General features: G+C 37.0%; 1 protein-coding gene across 2 annotated transcripts in view; it reads left to right on the top strand.

The window, feature by feature from the left end:
• ptprn2 (protein tyrosine phosphatase receptor type N2) overlaps positions 1 to 19,895 on the top strand; it is a 202,334-nt gene extending 182,439 nt beyond the window's left edge. For both annotated transcript variants that reach the window (XM_052561647.1, XM_052561648.1), the window contains 9 exons: positions 2,746 to 2,893; positions 3,176 to 3,249; positions 6,993 to 7,070; positions 9,727 to 9,846; positions 10,806 to 10,972; positions 13,584 to 13,637; positions 14,609 to 14,673; positions 16,603 to 16,676; positions 19,187 to 19,895. In XM_052561647.1, the coding sequence (XP_052417607.1) occupies positions 2,746 to 2,893; positions 3,176 to 3,249; positions 6,993 to 7,070; positions 9,727 to 9,846; positions 10,806 to 10,972; positions 13,584 to 13,637; positions 14,609 to 14,673; positions 16,603 to 16,676; positions 19,187 to 19,258 (852 nt within the window). In that variant the 3' untranslated portion in view covers positions 19,259 to 19,895. The remainder of the gene's footprint in view (positions 1 to 2,745; positions 2,894 to 3,175; positions 3,250 to 6,992; positions 7,071 to 9,726; positions 9,847 to 10,805; positions 10,973 to 13,583; positions 13,638 to 14,608; positions 14,674 to 16,602; positions 16,677 to 19,186) is intronic.
• The last annotated feature ends 1,415 nt before the right edge of the window (positions 19,896 to 21,310 follow it).

A 21,310-nucleotide genomic window follows, 5' to 3' on the forward strand; every position in this document is an offset into this window, starting at 1 on the left:
TCGTGAATGGCAGAAAACCAATGCTACTGGCACTGTAGGTCAGCATCACCAGAATTTGATTCAAATAGAACATACTTTTTTAACAGCCGCATATTAAGTTCAATTTCCAATGTAGTACCTATTCAGACAGTGTGCGATTTTGGACACACTGTGAGATTTAGCCCAGATATCTGACCTTTTTATTATATATAGTTACTGCAGGATCATGAAGAACTAATTCAGAACCTTGGACAGCGCCGCAGTTCACTGCTGTTGCTCCACTGCACTGTTTATTATTCATACGTGCAGCATGGACATGGTGAAAGATAATGCGAGAGAGAGGCAGGTTTTGTCTGTTTTTTTTTTTTTTTTTTTGAGTAGAGCAGCAAATCCTTTATATGTTCAATATGAAATGTGTTTAAGTGTGTGCATTTGAAAGCCAGCAGTATCCTGCAGTATTTAGTGCTTATTTGACATTGCTTGAAGAAGTGATGGAGTGATTTTTTTTTTCAGTGTGAATGGAGAGAAAAGGGTCTGCTGTCTGTCAGGGAGAAGTACTTCAGTGATTAAATGGTTGGCTAGTTGCCAAATCCCTCTGTCTCTGATTAAATCACGCATCATCTTGCTAGTAGAGGAGGTATTAGAGAAGGCAAATAGAGAGAGTTACTGTTACATATGGTCTCAGAAACACACACACACATAGGGCAGATGCTTCATCAACCATCTGTAACAAAAACAAGAAAATCTAAAGGAGAAAAAAAAAAGAAAAACTTCTGTCCAGAAGGTCAGATAAATGTTTGAGAAGAACAAATTGTCCTCATAACAGCCTTATGTGGCCACTTACAGTTGTCATTTGTCTGCTCACGGCACTCAGGGAGAACTGGTGAAGTAAACTGATTGCTGGGTAATTTGTTTCTCTTGTGATATATAACTTGAAGGATGAGAACATTTTAAGTGCAACAGCCTGTCATGGTTTACCCTGGTAAAATGACAGTGGTTTTGTGGAAAAGTACTTTGTTTGTTATTAGGTTAAGGTAGATAGAGATCAAAAGACATTATGACTTTAGTAAGATTATTGTGCAGGAGATTTTTAATTATTCTTGTGCATTATTAATCATGTATTTGTGCAACAGTTTTGCTGAGTAAATTTAGTTTTTTAGTTTTTTTTAGTTTTAGGAAATTGAAAATAAAGACTTTTATAATGATAAATAATATTTCCATTTAAATTTTCCATTTTCCATTTTTTATATTATATATATATAAAAAATTGTAATAGAAAACATTAAATGCAGCCTTGATAAGTAAAATCATTCAAAAATCTTATCGAACCCAAAGCTGTTATGGAATATTTGAGTAATTGCTTTGTTTTAAAATGATAGCAGTGGTATTTGTGTCTTTAAACTAAAAGGGAAGCCTTCCGACACCTAGACTTTTTTGGCCACTGGCCACATTTCTCTCCTGTTTTAGTTGATCTTATTACAGTGGCATTTAAACAAAGTCTTTTCTCCTTCTCTAAATCATGAATTCCATATGAATCGTAATGTCTTCTGTTAAGTGACTTGTCACACAATTCATCATCTCTTAAAACAAGGAGTGCAAAATGCTATTCAAATAAGAAAAAGAAAAAAAAAAATATATATATATATATCTAAGAGAATGTTCATATAGTGGTAATGATGGTGTACATGAAGAAATAGATGTTCTATAAGTTATTTGTATTATAGTTTTAAAAGAGCACGTTTGGCATTCAGAAACATTTGAGTGTGTGTCCAACCCCTGTGAGATCACGGATTGTTGTCTGCGTTTGGGCCAAGAGGATTCTTGACATTAGGTTATGAGTGTGTAATTTGTTTTCACACAATAAACTCAAACACACATTCACATGCCCACATGCACAAGGTAAACCCCTTCTTGTGGGTTAACAATGGGAGACCAGAAATAAGCAGCCAAAAAACAAGACACCAACCGCCAAACAACACTTACGCTCTGGCCAGCGACACAGTCCTCTGAGCTCTCTGTCTGTCTTGCTCTCTCTCTTTCTCTCTCAGTCTCTGTCTCTCTCCCTCCACTCCCCTTTGTCTCAGTTGAATTCAATTTGGGCTTCTTGGGAAGGCGGCTTAAGCGCAGACAATCTTATCAGCATTTGTGCAAGCAGTGAAAAGGAGTGATTGAAGGAGGCTGAAGAGGCACTGGTGTGCCCAGGCCTTTCAGGAGTCTTAATTGCATGTGTGATTGTCAGGACAAGCCCCCTCCCTGCAACCCCCCTTTCTCTACCTCTCTCTCCCTCTCTTCTCCTTTGTGGTGCATGTTTAGGATTACTGTCTACGATTCCCGTGCTGAGCGGGTTTGAGCTCTTGTCTGTCTGAAGGTGGATAGGTGAGTGATTGTATTGTTGGGAAGAAAGAAAGCACAGAAAGCGATAGGTTGGCCTTGGAGGTAAAGCGGGATTATAGCAGACGAATGGAAACTTGCTATGGAGCTTTTTTACTCACCGGATTTAGGGGAGGGACGGAGACTTAATTCAAAAACGTTTACACGGGAATGCAAATGGCACATGAAATGCATAAGCATAAGAAATATGGTTCACGCTCTTGTTTGCATTGTATAAACAACAAATGTAACCCTGAGTTGAACTGCAATCCTCTGCTTTATATGTACATCACTCAGGGCTGGAATGCTTTCCGTCTTTGAGTTATGCATGTTACAGGAAATATTTTATTCACCTTTCAAGCAACTTTTGTCTCTGTGTCTTTCTTCCATCTGTAGTCGTATATGGAGGATCACCTGCAGAATAAGGATCGTTTGGATAAGGAGTGGGAGGCTCTCTGTAGTTACCAGGCTGAGCCAGCAGTATGTGCGGTGGGTCAGGAGGAACAGAATGTCCAGCGCAACCGCCCACATGCCGTCCTTGTGTGTGAGTGCTTCGCAAATTGTATCTGCCTTGAGTGAATTTGTATTTGTTTTCTTGAGCACTATGCCATAGAACGGCAGCACGGCCTGTCACAGGCTAATGCGTCCTGTGTGGATTCATTAAAAAAAAGTCAGTGGCCTCTTCTAATCATACACTGATCAGAATTTTTATAAAAATGTGCAGTCTCTACTAAAGGAATGATCACTTGTTTAAGAAAAGTGTGTTGAAATGTTGATGCTCTAGTAGTTACGTCATCATCGGTCTGTCTGTCTTTGAACACTGTAGATGATCACTCCAGAGTCATCCTGAAGCCGGAGAATAACCAATCCAGATCTGATTACATTAACGCCAGCCCCATTGTAAGCCATGCATATTATTTATGTATTTTATAAATCATGTCCAATAATGGGAGTGAAAACACCTCTTACAGGTTGTTCATATGAAGGAAACACTGACTGTTTTTGAAACAGTATTTATGTCCATTTTTACCAAATACTTTTGCAAGGTCTGTTTTATCCTCTCCTTTGAAATTTGAGTCTTGCTTATATTTTTGATTTATTTGCTCATTTATTTGTTTCCCTTTTCTCCTTCACTTCTCTCCTCTGTGGATCAACACTGACTATTCTCAGACTGTTAAATATGCTGTTTTATGTATATGTAGAAGCACAGAAACTGAGGGACTGAAAAAGCACAAAGAAAAAAACTCAAAAGTAGGTTCAAATAGTCAGTCATTCATTTCTAAAACAAATATAAACACGGCAAACACGGTTATGAGCCAAAAGGAAGGTTTGTCTATTAATTTAAGCTTTTTGTGTGCATAATATAAGACACAGACCATGTGAATGCCTTAAAACCAAACACTGTGATTTCATTGCCATCACAGACACAATAATTTTTGTTTTGGCCCCTTAATCAGTAGATACACATAATGTTAATCAGTATAATACCTGTGCAGCAATATCACACTGAGAAAGTCAAACTGAGTCATTTTTACATGCTGTTATTTTTGGACTCCAACTCGTCAAAAGATGAAACAAAAGGCAGAAGCGAGTCAGCCCTCCCTCCCCGAGGGGTTCGCGCTGCAGTCGGGGTTGGGTGCACTGATCCACTGGTGCGGAGACAAATGCATGGAGGCGCGGTAATTAAAGCGCAGCAGGGATTTGTCAATGTGCGTTTCAAAAACTGTGATAATTATGTCTGTCAATGTTTGTAGCTTCTTTCTCATTAGCCGCAAGAAAGAAAAGGCCTCAAAGTAAATCATTCGTGATATTTTTTCACAACCTCCTCACACCAACACCCTTTCCTTTGGATCTGGTGACAGTTTAGGGTTGAGTTGTATTCTGGACCACCATCTTTCAATCATACACAAAAAAGTGGTGCAGAAAAAGCTTTTCACATGATGTTTAAAAACATTTTGTTCCTTTCAGTAATATTGAGTAAATGAAGTCATGTGAAAAATATTTCATTCTTTATTTTATTCCATCAATCTTGACTCTTGATTTGTGATATGTAATATTTTACATATCAAGGTAATACAGTATATCCTGTGCGAAAATCATACAATGCCCTTTCTTTTTCTTTCTTTGATATGTTCCTTATAGGGCATCACAGGATGCTGAATTTACTGATAAACCCCTAAAAACAGAACTCTTAAAGTAATTAGACCTTAAGAGTATGATAATCTTTCTGAGTGTGAAATGACAAATCCACTATAATAACACCCTGTATAGCGAGCGGTTAGTCAAAAAACAGTTTCATATAGACTGCCAGCATTAGCCAGCTTGTGTATATATAATTGTTCTACCCTTAAATTGCTCTTGCCAACAATTAAGGTTGTGCAAAGCAATTATATCCATTTTCTGCCATGCTAATGGGTGTGCGTGTCATTCACTGTAACCATGGGGTTTGAATGTGTCTCTCTCATGCAGTGGTGTTTGATCTTTTTGTGAGGCTATAGAGAAATTAGTGCAGAAGTACTGAACCATGCAATTACTTCAGCAAAAGTTTTGAAAGGCTTTGTGATCGGCTTTTGTGCTTTACAGACATACATACTCCATGAAGACAGACAGACGTGCTATCAAGAACACTCTCACACAGACAGCTGTAGCGTGGTGAAATGTTCATCAAATTAGAGCATTTTGGATGTGAAAAAAGGCCAGATTGATCAGTAGGGCTACACTTTTTAAATGATGTTAGCTTAGAGCTTCAAGGACACACACATACACTTACATATGAAAGAGCAGCAGCAATTCTAGAAGTGTTTGGAGCTTGTGTTTCAGTCTCGTCCACTCTCTCCTTCCTTCACTTAATAAGCCCAGGTCTGACACCCTAACAAGACTGCATACCTTACCTCCTTACAGCAAACACCCTTTTGTTACAGCTCAAAATGGGAACATTCCAACCAGATGACAGCTTTCACTTCTTTTTGTAAGGGGACATTTCAGGTCAGGAGAATGTTCTCCTGTAATGCATCCAGACAATAATATCTTTCCACTAATAAGAGTGTGGACAGGGTGTGTTGTAATCAGCTTTTTTTTTTTTCTTCTTTTTTTTTTTTTTTGCTTCACGTTTTCTTTTAGACCCGATGAATGGTGGTTTGTGTTGATGTTCTTTGATGGACAGATGTGTGGACTAATGGTCAGAGTGAAAGACGGGATGCCATACATCAGACACAGATAATAAGAGCTGCATTCTGAATTGTGGTCATCACAGCTTGTAGACATGGATTATTAAATAAGAATTGATCAATAGCATGCCCCGTTTTGCCCATTATCCTGTGCTGCATAAATCAGTAAATGCCCAGTATCTCAGAATATATGTTATTTGTTGGGCTTATTTTCCATTTACAGTAGACCCAAGATATTTTTTTTTCCTTTTTTACATACATATTTATATACAAAATACATTTGATACATACAAAATACATAGATTTTACTTTAATGTTCATTTTAATGCTAATTGAAATCCAGTATGGTAATATTTAAAATATAAAAAATTTATGTTAAATATTAAAATAGTATGAAGAGAACAAAAGGTTATACCATTAAAACCAAATTTAAGGGTTAGGTCAGTAGAAATAAGCTGCAAGATAACGCTTTTAACAGTGAACACGTTCTGGTTTGTGTCAAACCAGAATCTCAAAAGGTTGAGAAACGCTGGCAACATTTGCCAGTTTGCAAACCTATTAAATAATTTGTCCCTTTGCTGCGGTTTGAAATCTACTTTAGCTTGTTATGGTTTTGCTGCTGATTAGCTGAAGTGCTGGTGAAGATCTTGCCTGTCATTATTTAATTGTGGCTAGTACATTATGAATGTCACAGTCCATATCCATATAAAAAAAATTCTTTCCATCATTAGCTTTTTTTCCATCGGGACAGCTTTCACTCAGACAGACACACAATTACATGCAGACACCCTCCTCCAGCCACTGAGCTTCTCATCAATAAATGCGTTTGATTAGAGAGATGCCTTGCTTTACTCCCAGAGCCGACTTTAATCAGAGGTATTAAAGAATGCACATGCTCGGAGAGGACAGACAGGGGAGAGAGAGGAAAAACGGGTGACTGAAGATGATAGAGCGATATAGAAATAGAAGACAAGAGTGGATGTGGAGTAGATAACAATGAGAGTGAGACAGACAGGAGAGAGGGGTCGGGAGAGGGGAGGTGGTCGTGAGAGAGACGACTCTGCTCTCATTAGTGACAGGTCTCTGTGCCTTCGCTTTATTTGATTTTCTTTTCCTTTTCCTTTTTTTCTCTCAAGCTTTTTAACTCCAAACAGAAATCGTGGACATTCTGTTTCTTTTGGCAGCAAGTTTGTTTACCCCTTCCCCAAAGATCGGAGGGGGCCTAAGAATTGTTCAGAAAGCAAATAAATAAGATAAATGAAACAGTGCAGTTTACATAGAGGGGCTTCAAGTCAGAAGAGAGCACCATAGAAACTAACATCCCTCCAACATTCAGCCATATCACTTTTGTTCTTCTGTAGAATAGAGATAATCTTTCATCAACAGACCACTCAGTGTTTCATTTTCAGTATTGATGAAAAAAAATTGTTTCATGAATATTCATTAAAATATTTGCTCTGTCTTTTTACTTTTAAGATGGACCATGACCCCCGAAACCCAGCCTATATCAGCGCTCAAGGTCCTCTTCCCTCCACCGTGGCAGACTTCTGGCAGGTAAGATACTCCGATAGTGTTGTCCAAGTCTAATCCATATGGATAAAGCACTAGTGCAAAAACTGTTTCATTATTGGATAGTTCCTTTTTTTCCATATTAGACTCAAGCAAACCCATTAGCAAGAATTGCTTTTGCATTCATATTTAATATCTGATCTCAGAATATTACGGGTTTAGCATCTTTTCACTGTATGAACTCTCAAATAAGGCAAAACTGGGACATTTTTGGGAATGTTAAGGGTAGAAAGGACACAGCCCGTCTACACTAAGAAAGCTGCTTTATAAACATCCTTATATTACCTTAATTAGGAGGGTCGAAGGTCCCGTAAGGTTTGGGATTCCTCACTGCACAGTGTCTGTGCTGAAAATATAAGTGAAAATCTGAGCTTTTCTCCAACACAGATGCTTTGAATGAGAAATTCTCTCACTACAATAGTTTTGATAATAACAAATTGATTTCAGCTTGTTTGTTTGCATATTGGAATCAGTGTTAATTGCTCGGTTGATTTTAAGAACCACTTAAATGCTTTTTGCTGTCATGCATTGCGTAGGATGTTTTCAACTCAATTAATATTTTATGATCAACTACAGCTTTGAACATTTTTTTTTTATTTTTTTTATTTTTTTTTGAAGGCTATATAAGTAAATGGTGTTAAATACAAACCATAATCTACATTTTAATAAATTGCCTGTGGTAATGTGTTGCTGTCACTTGACCCTCTATAATCACAAACCTGTGTTTACTAACAGATGTGGGTGTACACTAATTGATGTTATTAGTTGTTTGAATTTGTCATTTCGTCAATTACTGGAAGAAAATTAATGATCTTAACTAATTTAATTGCATGCAGATGAATTAAAGACAGTCAGGCCACTTCTGAATCCAAAATAGGCCATTAAAAGCTCTATTTAAATTAAACTGCGTACATTAATCCCTGTCAATTAATGTAGTGATGTCATTGTCTCTGCGTTTCTTCTCATTAATGAAAAGGTGATTCATACCAAACAGAGCCAGGCTTTTAAAAGTTTGCAGAGTCTTAAGTTTTCTCTTTAATAAAGGGCATGTATGCATATTTATATATTAAGTGTAAACCTTTTACGTCTTCATTAGGCATGGCTTGTAAGACCCTCTAATGTGTCATTCAAAGAAAAAACAGAAACCGTGTTAATTCGTGATAAGTCTCCATGTTGTTTAAGTTCTGAAGTCATTCATTAAGTATGTGCGGGTGTACATCCAAACAGAAACTACTGATTAAAGAGCTTATTATAAAAATGTAGTTTAATAAAACTGTATTTGACATATCGGTGTTATAGGTCTTTTTAGATGTACTTCTCTAGAACCATTTATTTCCACTGAATTCCTAAAGAAGTGATAGAGTAGTGATGATTCCATTTAGGTCCACATTACAATGTGATTTTTTTATATGAATGTCAGAATTGGAGCTTTGTCCACATGTCAGAAAAGAAAGTTTTTTTTTAATTTGCATAATTCTCTGAAAAGTTTTCCTCCGAGGGAAAGAAACATCTAAATCTTTCAAGTTTTTTTTCACAGAATATTCAATTGTTGCTCTGTGCGATTTGTATTCAGAATTCTGGCCAAGCACAGAGCACTCAGTGCTGTTTCCTGCAGAGTTTTAGAAACATGTGGGTTTAGTTTGACCTTTTCTGCATATTGCACTTCAAAGCTTAAACTCAACCATATTTGATCACCTGGTCTGGAACATCAGTGCAAGCTCCTCCATTGACCTTCATTTCCCACTCCTGTATTGAAGAATCCAGCATTGTGATCTTTGTATAGGAGCTCCTCAGTCAGAAAATGTTAAACTACATAAGAAATAGTTTTTACAGTGCTGCATAACATTTATCTTTTAACACCATTTGACCATTAATGTATACAGTGCTAAGCATCTAAAACACATTTCTGTCTTTATTCCTGTAAGTTAATAGTTGTGCCATAAATTCTGTTAAGATGAAACATGTGAAACAAAAAAAACTCTTTTAAATACTACATTCAGTGAAAGCTATTTTTATTGCTACAATTCTCTCATCATATAATCGTGAATTTAAGACATTTTATTTTTCATCAGTTTCCTCTCCAGTGTTTTGTGAGATTAAAAATGATAACATATTCATAATGATAACTTTATATTGCTTTTTGAACCACTTTTACCATGTTGTAATGTCTCCACATTTCTCTGTTAATGACTCTGTGGGGACGTGTGGCACATGAGTTTGATTATTTTATGAGCAGGATCATTGTATTTTATTGCTGCCATAAAAGTCAGTGTTTTCCCTCATTTTCCTAATGGCCGCACTGGGCCTTTCCGTGATGGAAGGACACAGTAAAAGTGTGATTAGGGGAAATGGAGCGAGGCTGAGGAGGCTCCGTATACAAGGGGAAGAGGAGATCGAGAGATAAAGGGCACGAGAGCTGGGCTGGAAGACTAAACTGAACTTCCATTACACTGACGAGTGGGGTTGAGTTATTAAGACCAATTAAGTTTAAAGCAAACTCTGCTGACAAGCTTAACTCTCTGACTCCAGTCATACCATAAAGGAGGGAATATTTTTGTCTGGCAAATGTATTTTTGGCTGTTTTTCCCTGTTTACATTGTAACATTGCTTTTGCATTTTCTGTTGATGGCGTGTTGTGTAGATGGTTTGGGAAAGTGGCTGTGTGGTTATTGTCATGCTGACACCTCTAGCTGAAAACGGTATCAAACAGTGTCATCAGTATTGGCCTGATGAAGGCTCGGACCTCTACCACATATATGAGGTAAAGCTCCTTTGGACACTGTGGTTTTATATATTTGAATAATGATTTATTTTTTCAGGTTTTAATTCACCTTAAATAAATATAAGGACAATGAACCCTTTTCACAGACTTTGATGACACGTTTCCGCAATTATTAACATTGTAAATCTAGCAAAGTTTTATATTATTTCATTTTTTTTTTTTACATTCATATCACTACACTGTAAAAAAAAAAATATATAATAATCTGTAGTTTTTACAAATTTAATTTTGACTGCTGTGGTTACCAGAATAATTCTCAAAGTTCAAAAAATCAAAGTTCATTACAGTTAGCTTTTATGCCATCTGAAGTAACAGAGAAAACATGAAAACACAAATCACCAACATTAAATAAACAACAGATGTAACATAAAGCTGATAAAATTATTATTAAGAAATAATTTAAACAAAATACTTTCTAATGTGTCATGCAGGGAAATCTGGGAATATCTGTTTACATGTTTGTTTTACATTTAAAAACTGTACAATTAAGAAAATTTTACTGTAAAATGACATGAAATGTATGGTTAGAAAATGTATAAATAAAATACAAGAACTTACTCTTTTACAGTGTATATTTTGTTTAATATTACCTTAAATTTCAGAATAATAATAGTAAAATGACAGCAAATTTGACATTTGTAATTTTTTCCACCTTAAAAAAAACTAATCGGAACACAAAAACAGTGTATTTTTTTCTTTTGCTACTATAGTAAACGAGAACCCAATTATGGCAAGTTTACCCAACTATGACAACTTCCACTTCTGAGAACCCTGGAAATATGAAAAGGGTCCATATAACTACCTACTATTAGTTGTTGTGCCAAAATAACAGTATTTCCTTCCAGTTTTGTCTGTTTGTTAACACTATACAAACTTTGAAAAAAAAAATATTTTTACATGTCAGCGTGTTAAAACACACTCTGCATATATTCTTGAAGGTAAATCTGGTCTCTGAGCATATCTGGTGTGATGATTTCCTGGTACGCAGTTTCTACCTGAAGAACGTCCAGACTAATGAAACCCGCACAGTCACTCAGTTCCACTTCTTGTCCTGGATGGACCAGAACGTTCCAGAGTCAGCTAGAACAATGCTGGACTTCCGCAGGTATGTGTCCAGCTGCTTCATTTCACCAGGATGTTAATGGCAGAATGTTTACCTATGCAGTTTTGTCTTAAAAGTTTGGGCAAATATACTTGTTTTCCTAAAAAGATTGTCTTCATTCACCTTCAGCCCTTAGGTTTAGATAAAATAGACAGTATGTCTTTGAAGAAATAAAATCTAGCCCTTCTATATGTGTGCATAGTAGCAAGCGCATAGCAATCCTTCCACCATAATCCATATTAAATTAAACACTCCAATTAAATGTGAAATGTTCAGCAATAAAACAGTAGTGAAAGGAAAGCCAATCGCAGCATATGCCTCTCTCATTTTTCACCCGCTGTGAGCATTCTGAAGAAATGCAATAGGCCTCTGGGGTAAAACCTTAAAGAAATTTAACAACCCTGGCACAGGCGGATGTGTACCTGCAATAGGACAATCCATTTTGGACTTCTAGTTTCTTTGTTCATGCTCAAGCAGAGTGTTCTGCAGTGCTGTTACATTTAGTTTATTAATCCCAATACTTCACAACAGAATGTAAGGAAATTATGTTGGCAGACTACCTGCTTTGTATTTTTAGAGTACATTGTGTAATATTTTGGAGAATTTCCTGTTGACTCAGAGCTCTGTGCAGCTCACTCTTATTTGCTTACATTCATGAATTATGGTATATCTATCATTTATCTAACCATTTTTACAGACACAGTATGCTTTAGATTTCAAATAGTTCTCCTTATAGCTACTGTACACAGTGTATGCTTTGGGAAAATGTCTCATTCCATATGCCTGTAATATGAGATTCAAATGTATGTGCTGAGATTTCTAAAGCGTCAGATTTGGAGCACTGATTCTGTTGTTGATTCATGGGAGGACTGTTGGATCATATGCACAAAGCGTTTAGATCTGGAATGCTGATGCTGGATCTTGTGCCCTGAGAAATGATGGGGTAATAAATATGCACCGATAAATGAAAAGGGTGGGTCTGATCCTCTATCAGCATCGTGTGATGATTGGCATGTGATCCTTGAGTCTGAATTATAACTCCCATTCTGAGACCCAAAGTGTTCTGAGGATTCTTTTCACTTTAAAAAGCAATCTGCCAAAGTTTGAATGACCCCCTGAGCATTGAGGCTTTGGTGAGATGGTTTTAACCCTGGAGCTTCTGTTTGACTTGCTCTGGTTTCTGTTGCCGTTCTGAATGTCTCCCCAAAGGCCTGTGACACAGTCTTGTCTCATACACTGCCATGACTCACACTGAATCTGTCAAACGCTCCTCACTCACCTCTCTTGTTTTTTCGTTGGCCAGCTAATTAGCGGTTGCCAGTGTCATTTTTGTGATGTTGCAGCTAGTTATATGAGCCCAGTTGCATAGTCACAAAAGTGATCATTGGAAACTGTATCTCCTCTTCCAGGCCCTTGATTTTTCCTTGCCTCCCCACCTGCATCTCAAACTCACCAGATGTCCCTGTTTCTCACACTCATCCACCCTTTTTCTCTGTCCCTCTGTTTTTCCTAGAAACACACACTGCTGCCCTAATGCCCCAATGCATGATGGTCCCCTCTGCACTCTTTTAGATCTGCACTGTCTCAAATAAAACTGATATTTAAAGCACTTTTCTCACACATTTCGTGTGAAGGACACACCAAGCTTTATTTTATATTTATTTCAAAATCCAAAAATTTACTTTTTTTGTCAAAAGAAATTTTCCTCATACTTTTATTAAATGAATATTATGATAAAAGAAAAATACAACTTCAGGCATTCTTCTGCTGGTAATTTTTCCACAATGTTTAAAAGTCTGTAGATGATATGTGAGTAACGAGATATTTTTTTCTTGAATAGTTTTGATTTTATTGATTTTAATTGAGCATGTCATTTCCATCAGTATGAGTAAGGTAACCATTCTTATACTTTGACCACAACCATGTAACCAGTTGTAGTTCCTCATAAAGTTAAAGTTAATAGATTCTGTTTTATACTCGCCAATGCCAGTTGTTCTTGCATTTGGCTCTTGCCGAGTGATAATTTTGGACCCAGCTGTCTTTAAATAACATTTTAGAAAAGTGTGCAGCAGGTTTAGAATTGAAAGTCGTCCCATGAGCATTCAGATCTGATCTTAAAACCTTTTTTGGTTATCTCTTGAGAAATCAACCTTGAGGTATGCACAAAGCAGTTTTTCTTTTTTTTTCTTTTTGGGATAAGCAAAACAATATGAGTTCACACAGTAGGTTTCCATGGCAACAGCACCTATGTGCCTTAAAATCCTGCAAGGCCTTATGGTTTTGCAGGCTTTATAATTGTGCAAGGTTAATGTGTTTTGGATCATGACACCTAACCACACATAATTTACTTAATGGCTTGTCACAATGTGGTGGATTTAACAACCTCTCCATTTGTTGTAATTGTTTGGCATGGACCTTTTGCTTTATTATGATTTTGATAGACACGTGTTAGAAAGTCCCCTGGTTTGAAAGTAACGTGTTTGATAATAAGCTAATTTAATATGTATATATAACATCATATTTATAAGAGTTTCTAAAGTAGCAAATAAATATGTCCACAATTTACTTATTTGCACTTAAAGTATTAATGGTCTCTTTTTTTCTGTCATTTCAGAAAGGTTAACAAGTGCTACCGGGGCAGATCTTGTCCAATTATTGTTCATTGCAGGCAAGTACCAGAATAATATAAAAAAATGCATTTATAAGCTATTTGCATATATCTCAAATACTATGACACTATATTTATATATATCAAAGCAGTATTAAATCCAGTGATATAAATTTTCAGTGGTCTGAATTATCTCTCAGGCACTGGTAAAATAAATGAAGTATTTAGTGAATATCTACATGAGTGATGGTAAAAATGGATGGCCTTTACCCTCAGTGTGAAATTGAGGAACGTGAGTGTCTGTGTAAACTAAAATAGTGGCCAAATGATCTTTAACACCAGGGGCTAATGAGCAACATGTTTTGCATTGTGGGGAAGACAGGCTTCACAGCTGTCATGCATATTTGAATAATTCAGAATGATATCAGGCGAGAGGGGAGACTTTCCCTAAATAGTTCTCATTTCCCAAACCCCCCACTTGAATGTGTTGTGTGTGTGTGTGTGCGCGCGCTTAAACCTGAGCAACCTCAGAAAGTGGCATACACACACATTCATTCAGTAATGCACTCATAATATTCAGCCGCATGTCTTGAAAAGTAACCTTGATTTCAAATCAGACTGCAGTTTACCATCCAACTGCGTCTGAGTTTGGCTGGTTCTCGCAATTTAGTCGATTGCGTAAAAGGTAAAACAAGTTTAAAAATGCTTTTTCAAGTCACTTCAAATTCCCACTGTGTTCAGACACTTTGTTTTTGCCTTTAAAAGAGCTGTGTTGTATTATATCTTTTTCTTTTCCTTTTTTTTCTTTCTTGCAAATTCAGTATAGTTTTGCAAAGAAAACAAGACAACAGTCGTCTTTGACAGAATTATTGTGAATGCTGAAGGATGATGCAACAGCAAACAATGCAGCTGAAACACAACAGAGAAATGAACGCTTTGTTTTCGTTTCAGTAAGCACATACTGTAATCCTCATTCAGACAGGTCTGCTCTTTTCTCTGAAGTGATAACGAGTTTGTGTCTCCATTTGCAGCGATGGCGCTGGAAGGAGTGGAACCTACATCCTGATTGACATGGTTCTAAATAAAATGGCCAAAGGTAAGCGCGCACTGCACAGATGAGGAGGCGCTGTCATAACACACAACGTTTCACACAGTGAAGGTCTCATTGTGCATTAGAGGATGATTGAGGTCTTTAATGATTAGCCAAGGCTATCAAAAGGCTAATGTGAATAAACATGAAGAACAGAGAAGAGGGTGTCTTTCTTCTTGTGTTTGCACCTGTAAGCAACTGCGAGGGTTTCAGCTTCGCCTAATACGGTTGACTTTTTCACATGCAAATATTATACATTCAGCGCTTCATAGAGTTTAACAAGTCATGCGAATCCAGCCATGGAGACGGAAGGTGCCTTCATAACCTGTCTGAATCATCACCATTCTTCCTGACCCCATCTGGTGAGGTCACCCATGCATTTGCCTCCCCCCACGCTTCTCTATTCCGGTCACCAGTCCATCCCTACTCCTGGCCTGACCATGGTCCGTGGCTTTTTCCATAATGAGGGATCAAAGGCCAGATGCAAGGGAGAGCGTCGCCGCATTTGTGCCTCTTTCCCATGCTGTCAGGGGCCCGGAGCCTCGGCCCTCAGCTACCCCCTCCATCTCCCTTTTGTCTGCTCTCTGGGAAGAAAGGGGAGCTCCCAGGTTGCCCACTTTCCAGTGTTCACTTGTGTGATCAAAGCCCCAGAAAGTCCCGAACAACAGAAATCTCCTTCTTGCATTCCCCTTTTTCTCTCTCCTGTTCTTCATGTCTTCCTCTTCTCTCTCTCTCTCTCTCTCTCTTTTCTCAAACACCCCATCGTATTTTTCTTTCGCTTTTCTTTCTCTCCAGGAATGAATTGTAAATTAGTGAAGAATGCTGTTTTAATTCCGAAGCCTTTTCTTGTAAGATGCCCCCTCCTCTGCTCGCTCTCTGTCTTTCCTCCTAAACTTCGGAATCTTGCACTTCTTAAGACATGAAAGTGTTGGAGCACTTTTGAGGCTGGAGCCCCAGCTGCACTCGCTCCCTTTCAGAAAGCATCTATAAGGATTCCCGCTTTTCTCTTTCCTTCGCCCTCAAACTCTCTCACTCTCTCTTTTTATCAATCTGTGCAGGGGGGGGGGGGGTGGTCTTTCTTTTCTTTTTAAAGAATGAATGAATGAGAAATAAGGCCTTGTTATACCTCTCCTTCTCTCCACTCATTTATGAGAAGTAAGAACAATGGACCTGTAGAAAAAGTCATTCAAGCTAAAGGTAAAAGGGAGATTTCTCCTAATCAGCCCTTTCACTCTTACTGCCATGTGAAAAAAAAAAATCATATTCACTTTACAGTTTTGGTTCAGTCAGTGGTGCCGATGTAAATTTGTATCGCAGAAACAACCGCTCCGCATGAGTGAAGCCGTATGTAAACTGTGCAGGTTCACTGTATTTTCATGAGCTCTACTGCTATTAACTACTGTCTCAGAATCTTTTATTTTAAGTGTTTATTCATCTTAGAATTTAAATGATCTGGGGTCTTGGCTAAATCTGCTGAATACAAACTAAAAACAGTAAAAACAGGTAATTAGATGACCTGCAAAATCTAAATGAATGGCTTTATTCAGGTCAAAAAATAATGTGTAATTATATATACATATACATATAACTGATTAAATCTGACTAAATTGTATTACACCAACTTAAAAGTCAGATCAGGTAGAAAAAAAATTACATTTACATTTTTTTTAAAGATTATATTTTTGTCATTGGTATTATTGTATTTGTATGTTTTGTTATTATTATTATTATTATTTTGTTCTAGAATAAGACATGAAGTTCTGCTATAGACTAAAGCAAGACTTGCTAAAAACTAGGTACAGCCACAGTCTATAAGTTTTCTCCAACATTGCGAAGGGAATGTAATTCCACAGAAAAGCGAGCGCTGGAGCGAGTGCTAGATGATCTATGATTATGTGGTGTACTTTGAACTCATGTTATGTGGCTCTGTTGCAGGTGCTAAGGAGATTGATATCGCTGCTACCCTGGAGCACCTGAGAGACCAGAGAGCAGGCATGGTACAGACCAAGGTAAGACACCGTGCAAAACTCACTGCTTAAAGAAAAGTGAGGAGGTGCAAAATGATGGACACTGGGTATTAAGTGTCTCTGTTATTATCAAAATGTAGGGTTTTTTCTGGAGAACTGCTGTTATTGCTTTGAACTTTTCTCTCATAGATATGTCTGTTCAAGGCACTAATCCTTTTATTTGGTGCATTTTTAGTATTTTCACAATAATGCAATATGAATTACATTATTATTTAATTTAATACCATGATAAGCTCAACGTCAGAAGAGAAAGTTCAGTCAGTGAGCATAAGTGCAATTACACCTGCACACATCGTCCTGTACAATACGACCCTAACCACACTGCTACAATTAACATCGATTTGTAATCTAAAACCACAAAGTCAATAAAGCAGCAAAAGCCAGCCTCAGAAAAATTAACTTGTAATTGATCACTTCTTCCATGACAAATACGTCCTGTTGATGCCGCAAGCAACAACGTTTTGAACATCAGCCAGAAGGTGCTAGAGTGTCTCCAGCATTACAAGATTGACTGATATAAGATCTATTTTTTTTAACTATGCTAAAGAGACATATTTAGCATTCTACTGTTTGGAGATAACAAGATGAGCAAATGACAGTCCCCTCCTCAGAGCCACACTGAATTACATTAGCTGCTGTTTATGAAAGATAAAGACCTGACTACCTGGTTAGCCACTGTAAACTGAGATACTGAACCTCCATGGATTGTGTTGAAAAGATAACATTCAGCTGTAAATCTATTCAGAGGATACAGAAAATAGTCAATACTGTATGTAAGTGGTATTATAGAAGTAGTAGATGTCAGTGGAATGTTAGCTTCCTCTCTGTTCTATTAGTTATTCATATATTCAGTTTAGTGAATACATTTTGCTGTAGCAATCAGCCTACTTTTTACTGAATAATCAGCGATTCGTTTTATTTTTAATTTTTTTATTTTTTGTTCATGTATCATGGGGTGCAACAAATTCCTAATATTTGAACGAAAGCCAAAGCTGTGTCCTCAGCCAACAGTAATGGCTTCTAAAATAACTGCAAGTTAACAAAATGTACCAACAACTGTCAGAATGTAAAAGATGTTTTTCAAAAGTCAGGAAAAAAGTACTGCTATCAATTCCTGAGCAAGTCCTCATCCTACTTCTCAGTTCCTAGTCACAGTGTAGTTAGCCTGTGACTGTCTGTCTCTGACTCTGGGATGTAACGTCTGATGTGATGTTTTGTTTTCACATTTTTACAAGCAAACTAGTATTAGTATTACTAATATAATCATGTCATTTTAATAAATGAGAAAGCTTTGTACACCTTGGGACTTGCTGTTAAATTTTGATCTGGATCCTTTCATTAAAAAAAAAAAAACAATATTATTTAATCCTTTATCCTTAATCCTGATGTAACAGGTTTCTCTCAAACTCTGTAGTTTGTTAATTCTGTTCATTTCTTGACAGTACAATATTTGTGATTTTATTGTTCTGGCCCGCTAAGTACTTCAGCTCTGTTTTGCTCCAAAAAGCAACATATGTCCAAAGGATGCCCCCTCGCCCTGCACGTTTAGAACACTCTCAAAGCAGGTACTCGTGTGTGAAATTGGTCTGAATTCTACCCTCTCCATTCCTGGCCCAGAATAGGAATGTTTTGTGCATTAGGAGCTCCATGAGCTCTCCAGCTTTTGTTTACCTTGGAAGAGAAGCTCATAAACAGCTTGACTGATCAGATCCTTCATCATGTCTGGAGAACACTGAGGCATTAATGTGACACCATCTAGTGGCAAAATGGTCACATTTACACTTTTAGTATGCATTCGCCTTTTTCTTCCAAATCGCCTTGCATATGACAGTGAATGATATTCACTGAAAATCATCATGCATTTATGGTCATTTGCATGCATTAGGTGGTCTATGTTTCCAGACGAAGCTATTACCGCTACAAAGTAAAATGATAAAATAATACATTTATTCAAGCTGTTTAGTTTTATACCGACATAACAAACCTTTACCTTCACTTACTACACACTAAATTTTTTGAGAGACTAATTTACGTTGGTTCAAATAGAGAAAAGTGCATGCTAAGTTAATTCAAGAGGGATTTTTATCCGTTTCTTGTTTTGTGGAGCTCTGCATCTGACTTAACGCCCACTTTAGCTTGGTTTATTCCATGGCCTGCAGTGGGAGGCTTTGGTTTCAAACGTTAGTTTTGAGGGTCGCTCTTCAGACAATGATCGATCTTCACAGGGTGCCCCTCAGGGAAGAGACAGATTTTGAGTCATAGTTTGAACAGAGCACATTCTCTGCAGCTTTAAATACACACATCTACACAAGGAGCACACACATATTTTGTAAGCACTTTCCAGCAACTTATTACGTCTTCTTCTGACTGATATTCCCTTTAGGTCCATTTTTCCCTTATTTTGCAAGTTAAGTTTGTGCTTGGTGTAAAATGTTGGTGTTTTTTTAAGTACTTGGCTGAGTTTCATCCACTTTCTCTCCTTCTGTCTTCAGGAACAGTTTGAGTTTGCATTGACTGCTGTGGCAGAGGAGGTGAACGCCATCCTGAAAGCTCTGCCTCAGTGAACGAGACTTCCACAAACACTTCCAACCTATCTTCCTCTCTTTTCTGTGTAACCTGGATGCTTATGAAAACTGACACAATTTTAAGCTCTATCCAAACTTGGACGCATTGTATTGTGCAAGACATTTCTTTGTACTAAGTGTGTTGTAAAATTCTATAGCATTGAAATAATTGTTTCGAACGATATTTAACTAACGAACTAGGCATGCAATCATAGATTGTATTTGCTGCTCGGATTGGTGTTTTGCATACCCACTAGTTGTGCATATGAAATGTCTGAAATATATATGTGTTTGTGAGAAGCAGATGTGATCTTAGCATTGCTGTATTAGTTCACTGCGGTTATGTTCTTATACAATGACTTCATGTGACTACACTTAAGTTATGGATGAGCAATGCTAATGTGACAATGAGAATACTACAGTATATTAGTGTTCTGCAGTTGTGATCTCCTTGGCATCGTTGTTGTGATATATTGTTTCTAGAACAACTAATAAACAGATTCTATTACATACAGATAAATTAATTATGCATACAGAATGAACAATGTGATTAAAAACGGTCTGCCGAAATGTAATTGTACATATTATTTTTGTGTGTGCGATGTAAAAGTAACGTAATAAATCTCTAAATGCTGAAGCTTGAGTGATAATTGCATTCATGAATAATTTTGTGTGTGATGGAGGGAGAAAGACAAGAATTGTCGCTCAGTTTTCTAAAATCAGTTCTGGCGAGTTGAAGAACAGAAAAATGGGCAGTTTTCAGTTTTGCACACCCTTGGAACAACTAATATATAGACTAATGCACAAACAATTAAAATTTATTATTGTTAAGAATTATTTGTAAACTTTTCATTTAAGTGACAGCACTTATGACGTCCATGCGCCTTCCTGCTATTTCTGTATGTTGATTTGCATTTCATTTGCATATGTATCTGTCGCTTAACCTGTGTCTTATCAGTATGCAGCCAAACTGAATGTAAGGAGGGAATGCTAATCATCTTATGAATAACTATATGGTAACCATAATTGTGCATGTTTAATTGGTCGTCATCAGAGGGGATACAAGTTTATTAGAAAAAATTATGGATGGTAATTGCTTCCTGCAGCAACTAGAGTATTATGCGGGACAGTGATATGCTGTCGACTCCTGTTCAGGGAATTCATATATCCTGGTATCGTTCAGCACTGCTAACACGATTAATTATTGTGTTTGGCGACAACTAGTTTAACTCAAGCTGATTTTTTAATCAACTTAGTCTCACTATCTTTCTTTTTTTAAATTAATCCATTTAGATTGTCCTTGATGATTTGCTATTCTCACCTTTTCAAAGTTGTTAAATCAGAATGTCATTATCCATTTTCTTTTCTCTCACACACAAACATATCTCATTTTTACCACCCCAATGTCCATGTGTCAAAGAGGAGGCATTACTGCTAGTACTATTAGTCCTAAATTGATCAATTTCATTACATTCACTGACACACTAGAGCTGCAGATAATGGCCTATTTGCATGTTTTCTGAAATCTGTCAGCTCAAGACCTCAAGTGACCCAAAAACGTACAAAAGTATCCAAAACTTAGTTTGCAAGTCATGAAGGTTGATGTTAGAAATCACAAGCAAAAAAAAAATGCAAGAATTCAAAAGAATTCAAAGCTTGATTTTCTTAGAAGTGCATAGTAAATGAAAGATACAGATTTTAACTGAAAGATGAGCCTTGCTGAATGAACCATGTAGCATCTGAAATGCTGTTTCATGGGACATATTAGGAGCAGAAAGATGAAAACAGTGTTCTAATTGGTTAACACTAGTACATAAGCATTTTACTGTTAATGAACACAAATGACCGTGTGTGCTTCTGTACTACATAAGAGCTTTACTTCTACCTGCCACTGCATTAGAGGATCAAAAGGAAACTACAGAAAGACATAAAGCTACACAGAACGCCCACACGTACAGACAGAACAGTTCAAATGACTCATCTGAAATACTCAACTTGTTTAATGTGATTGAAGGGAGATACATACACTGTAAAATGTGATTTTGTTTTTTA

The sequence above is a fragment of the Carassius gibelio genome, chromosome B7 (genome assembly GCF_023724105.1).
Source record: "Carassius gibelio isolate Cgi1373 ecotype wild population from Czech Republic chromosome B7, carGib1.2-hapl.c, whole genome shotgun sequence".
NCBI lineage: Eukaryota > Metazoa > Chordata > Actinopteri > Cypriniformes > Cyprinidae > Carassius > Carassius gibelio.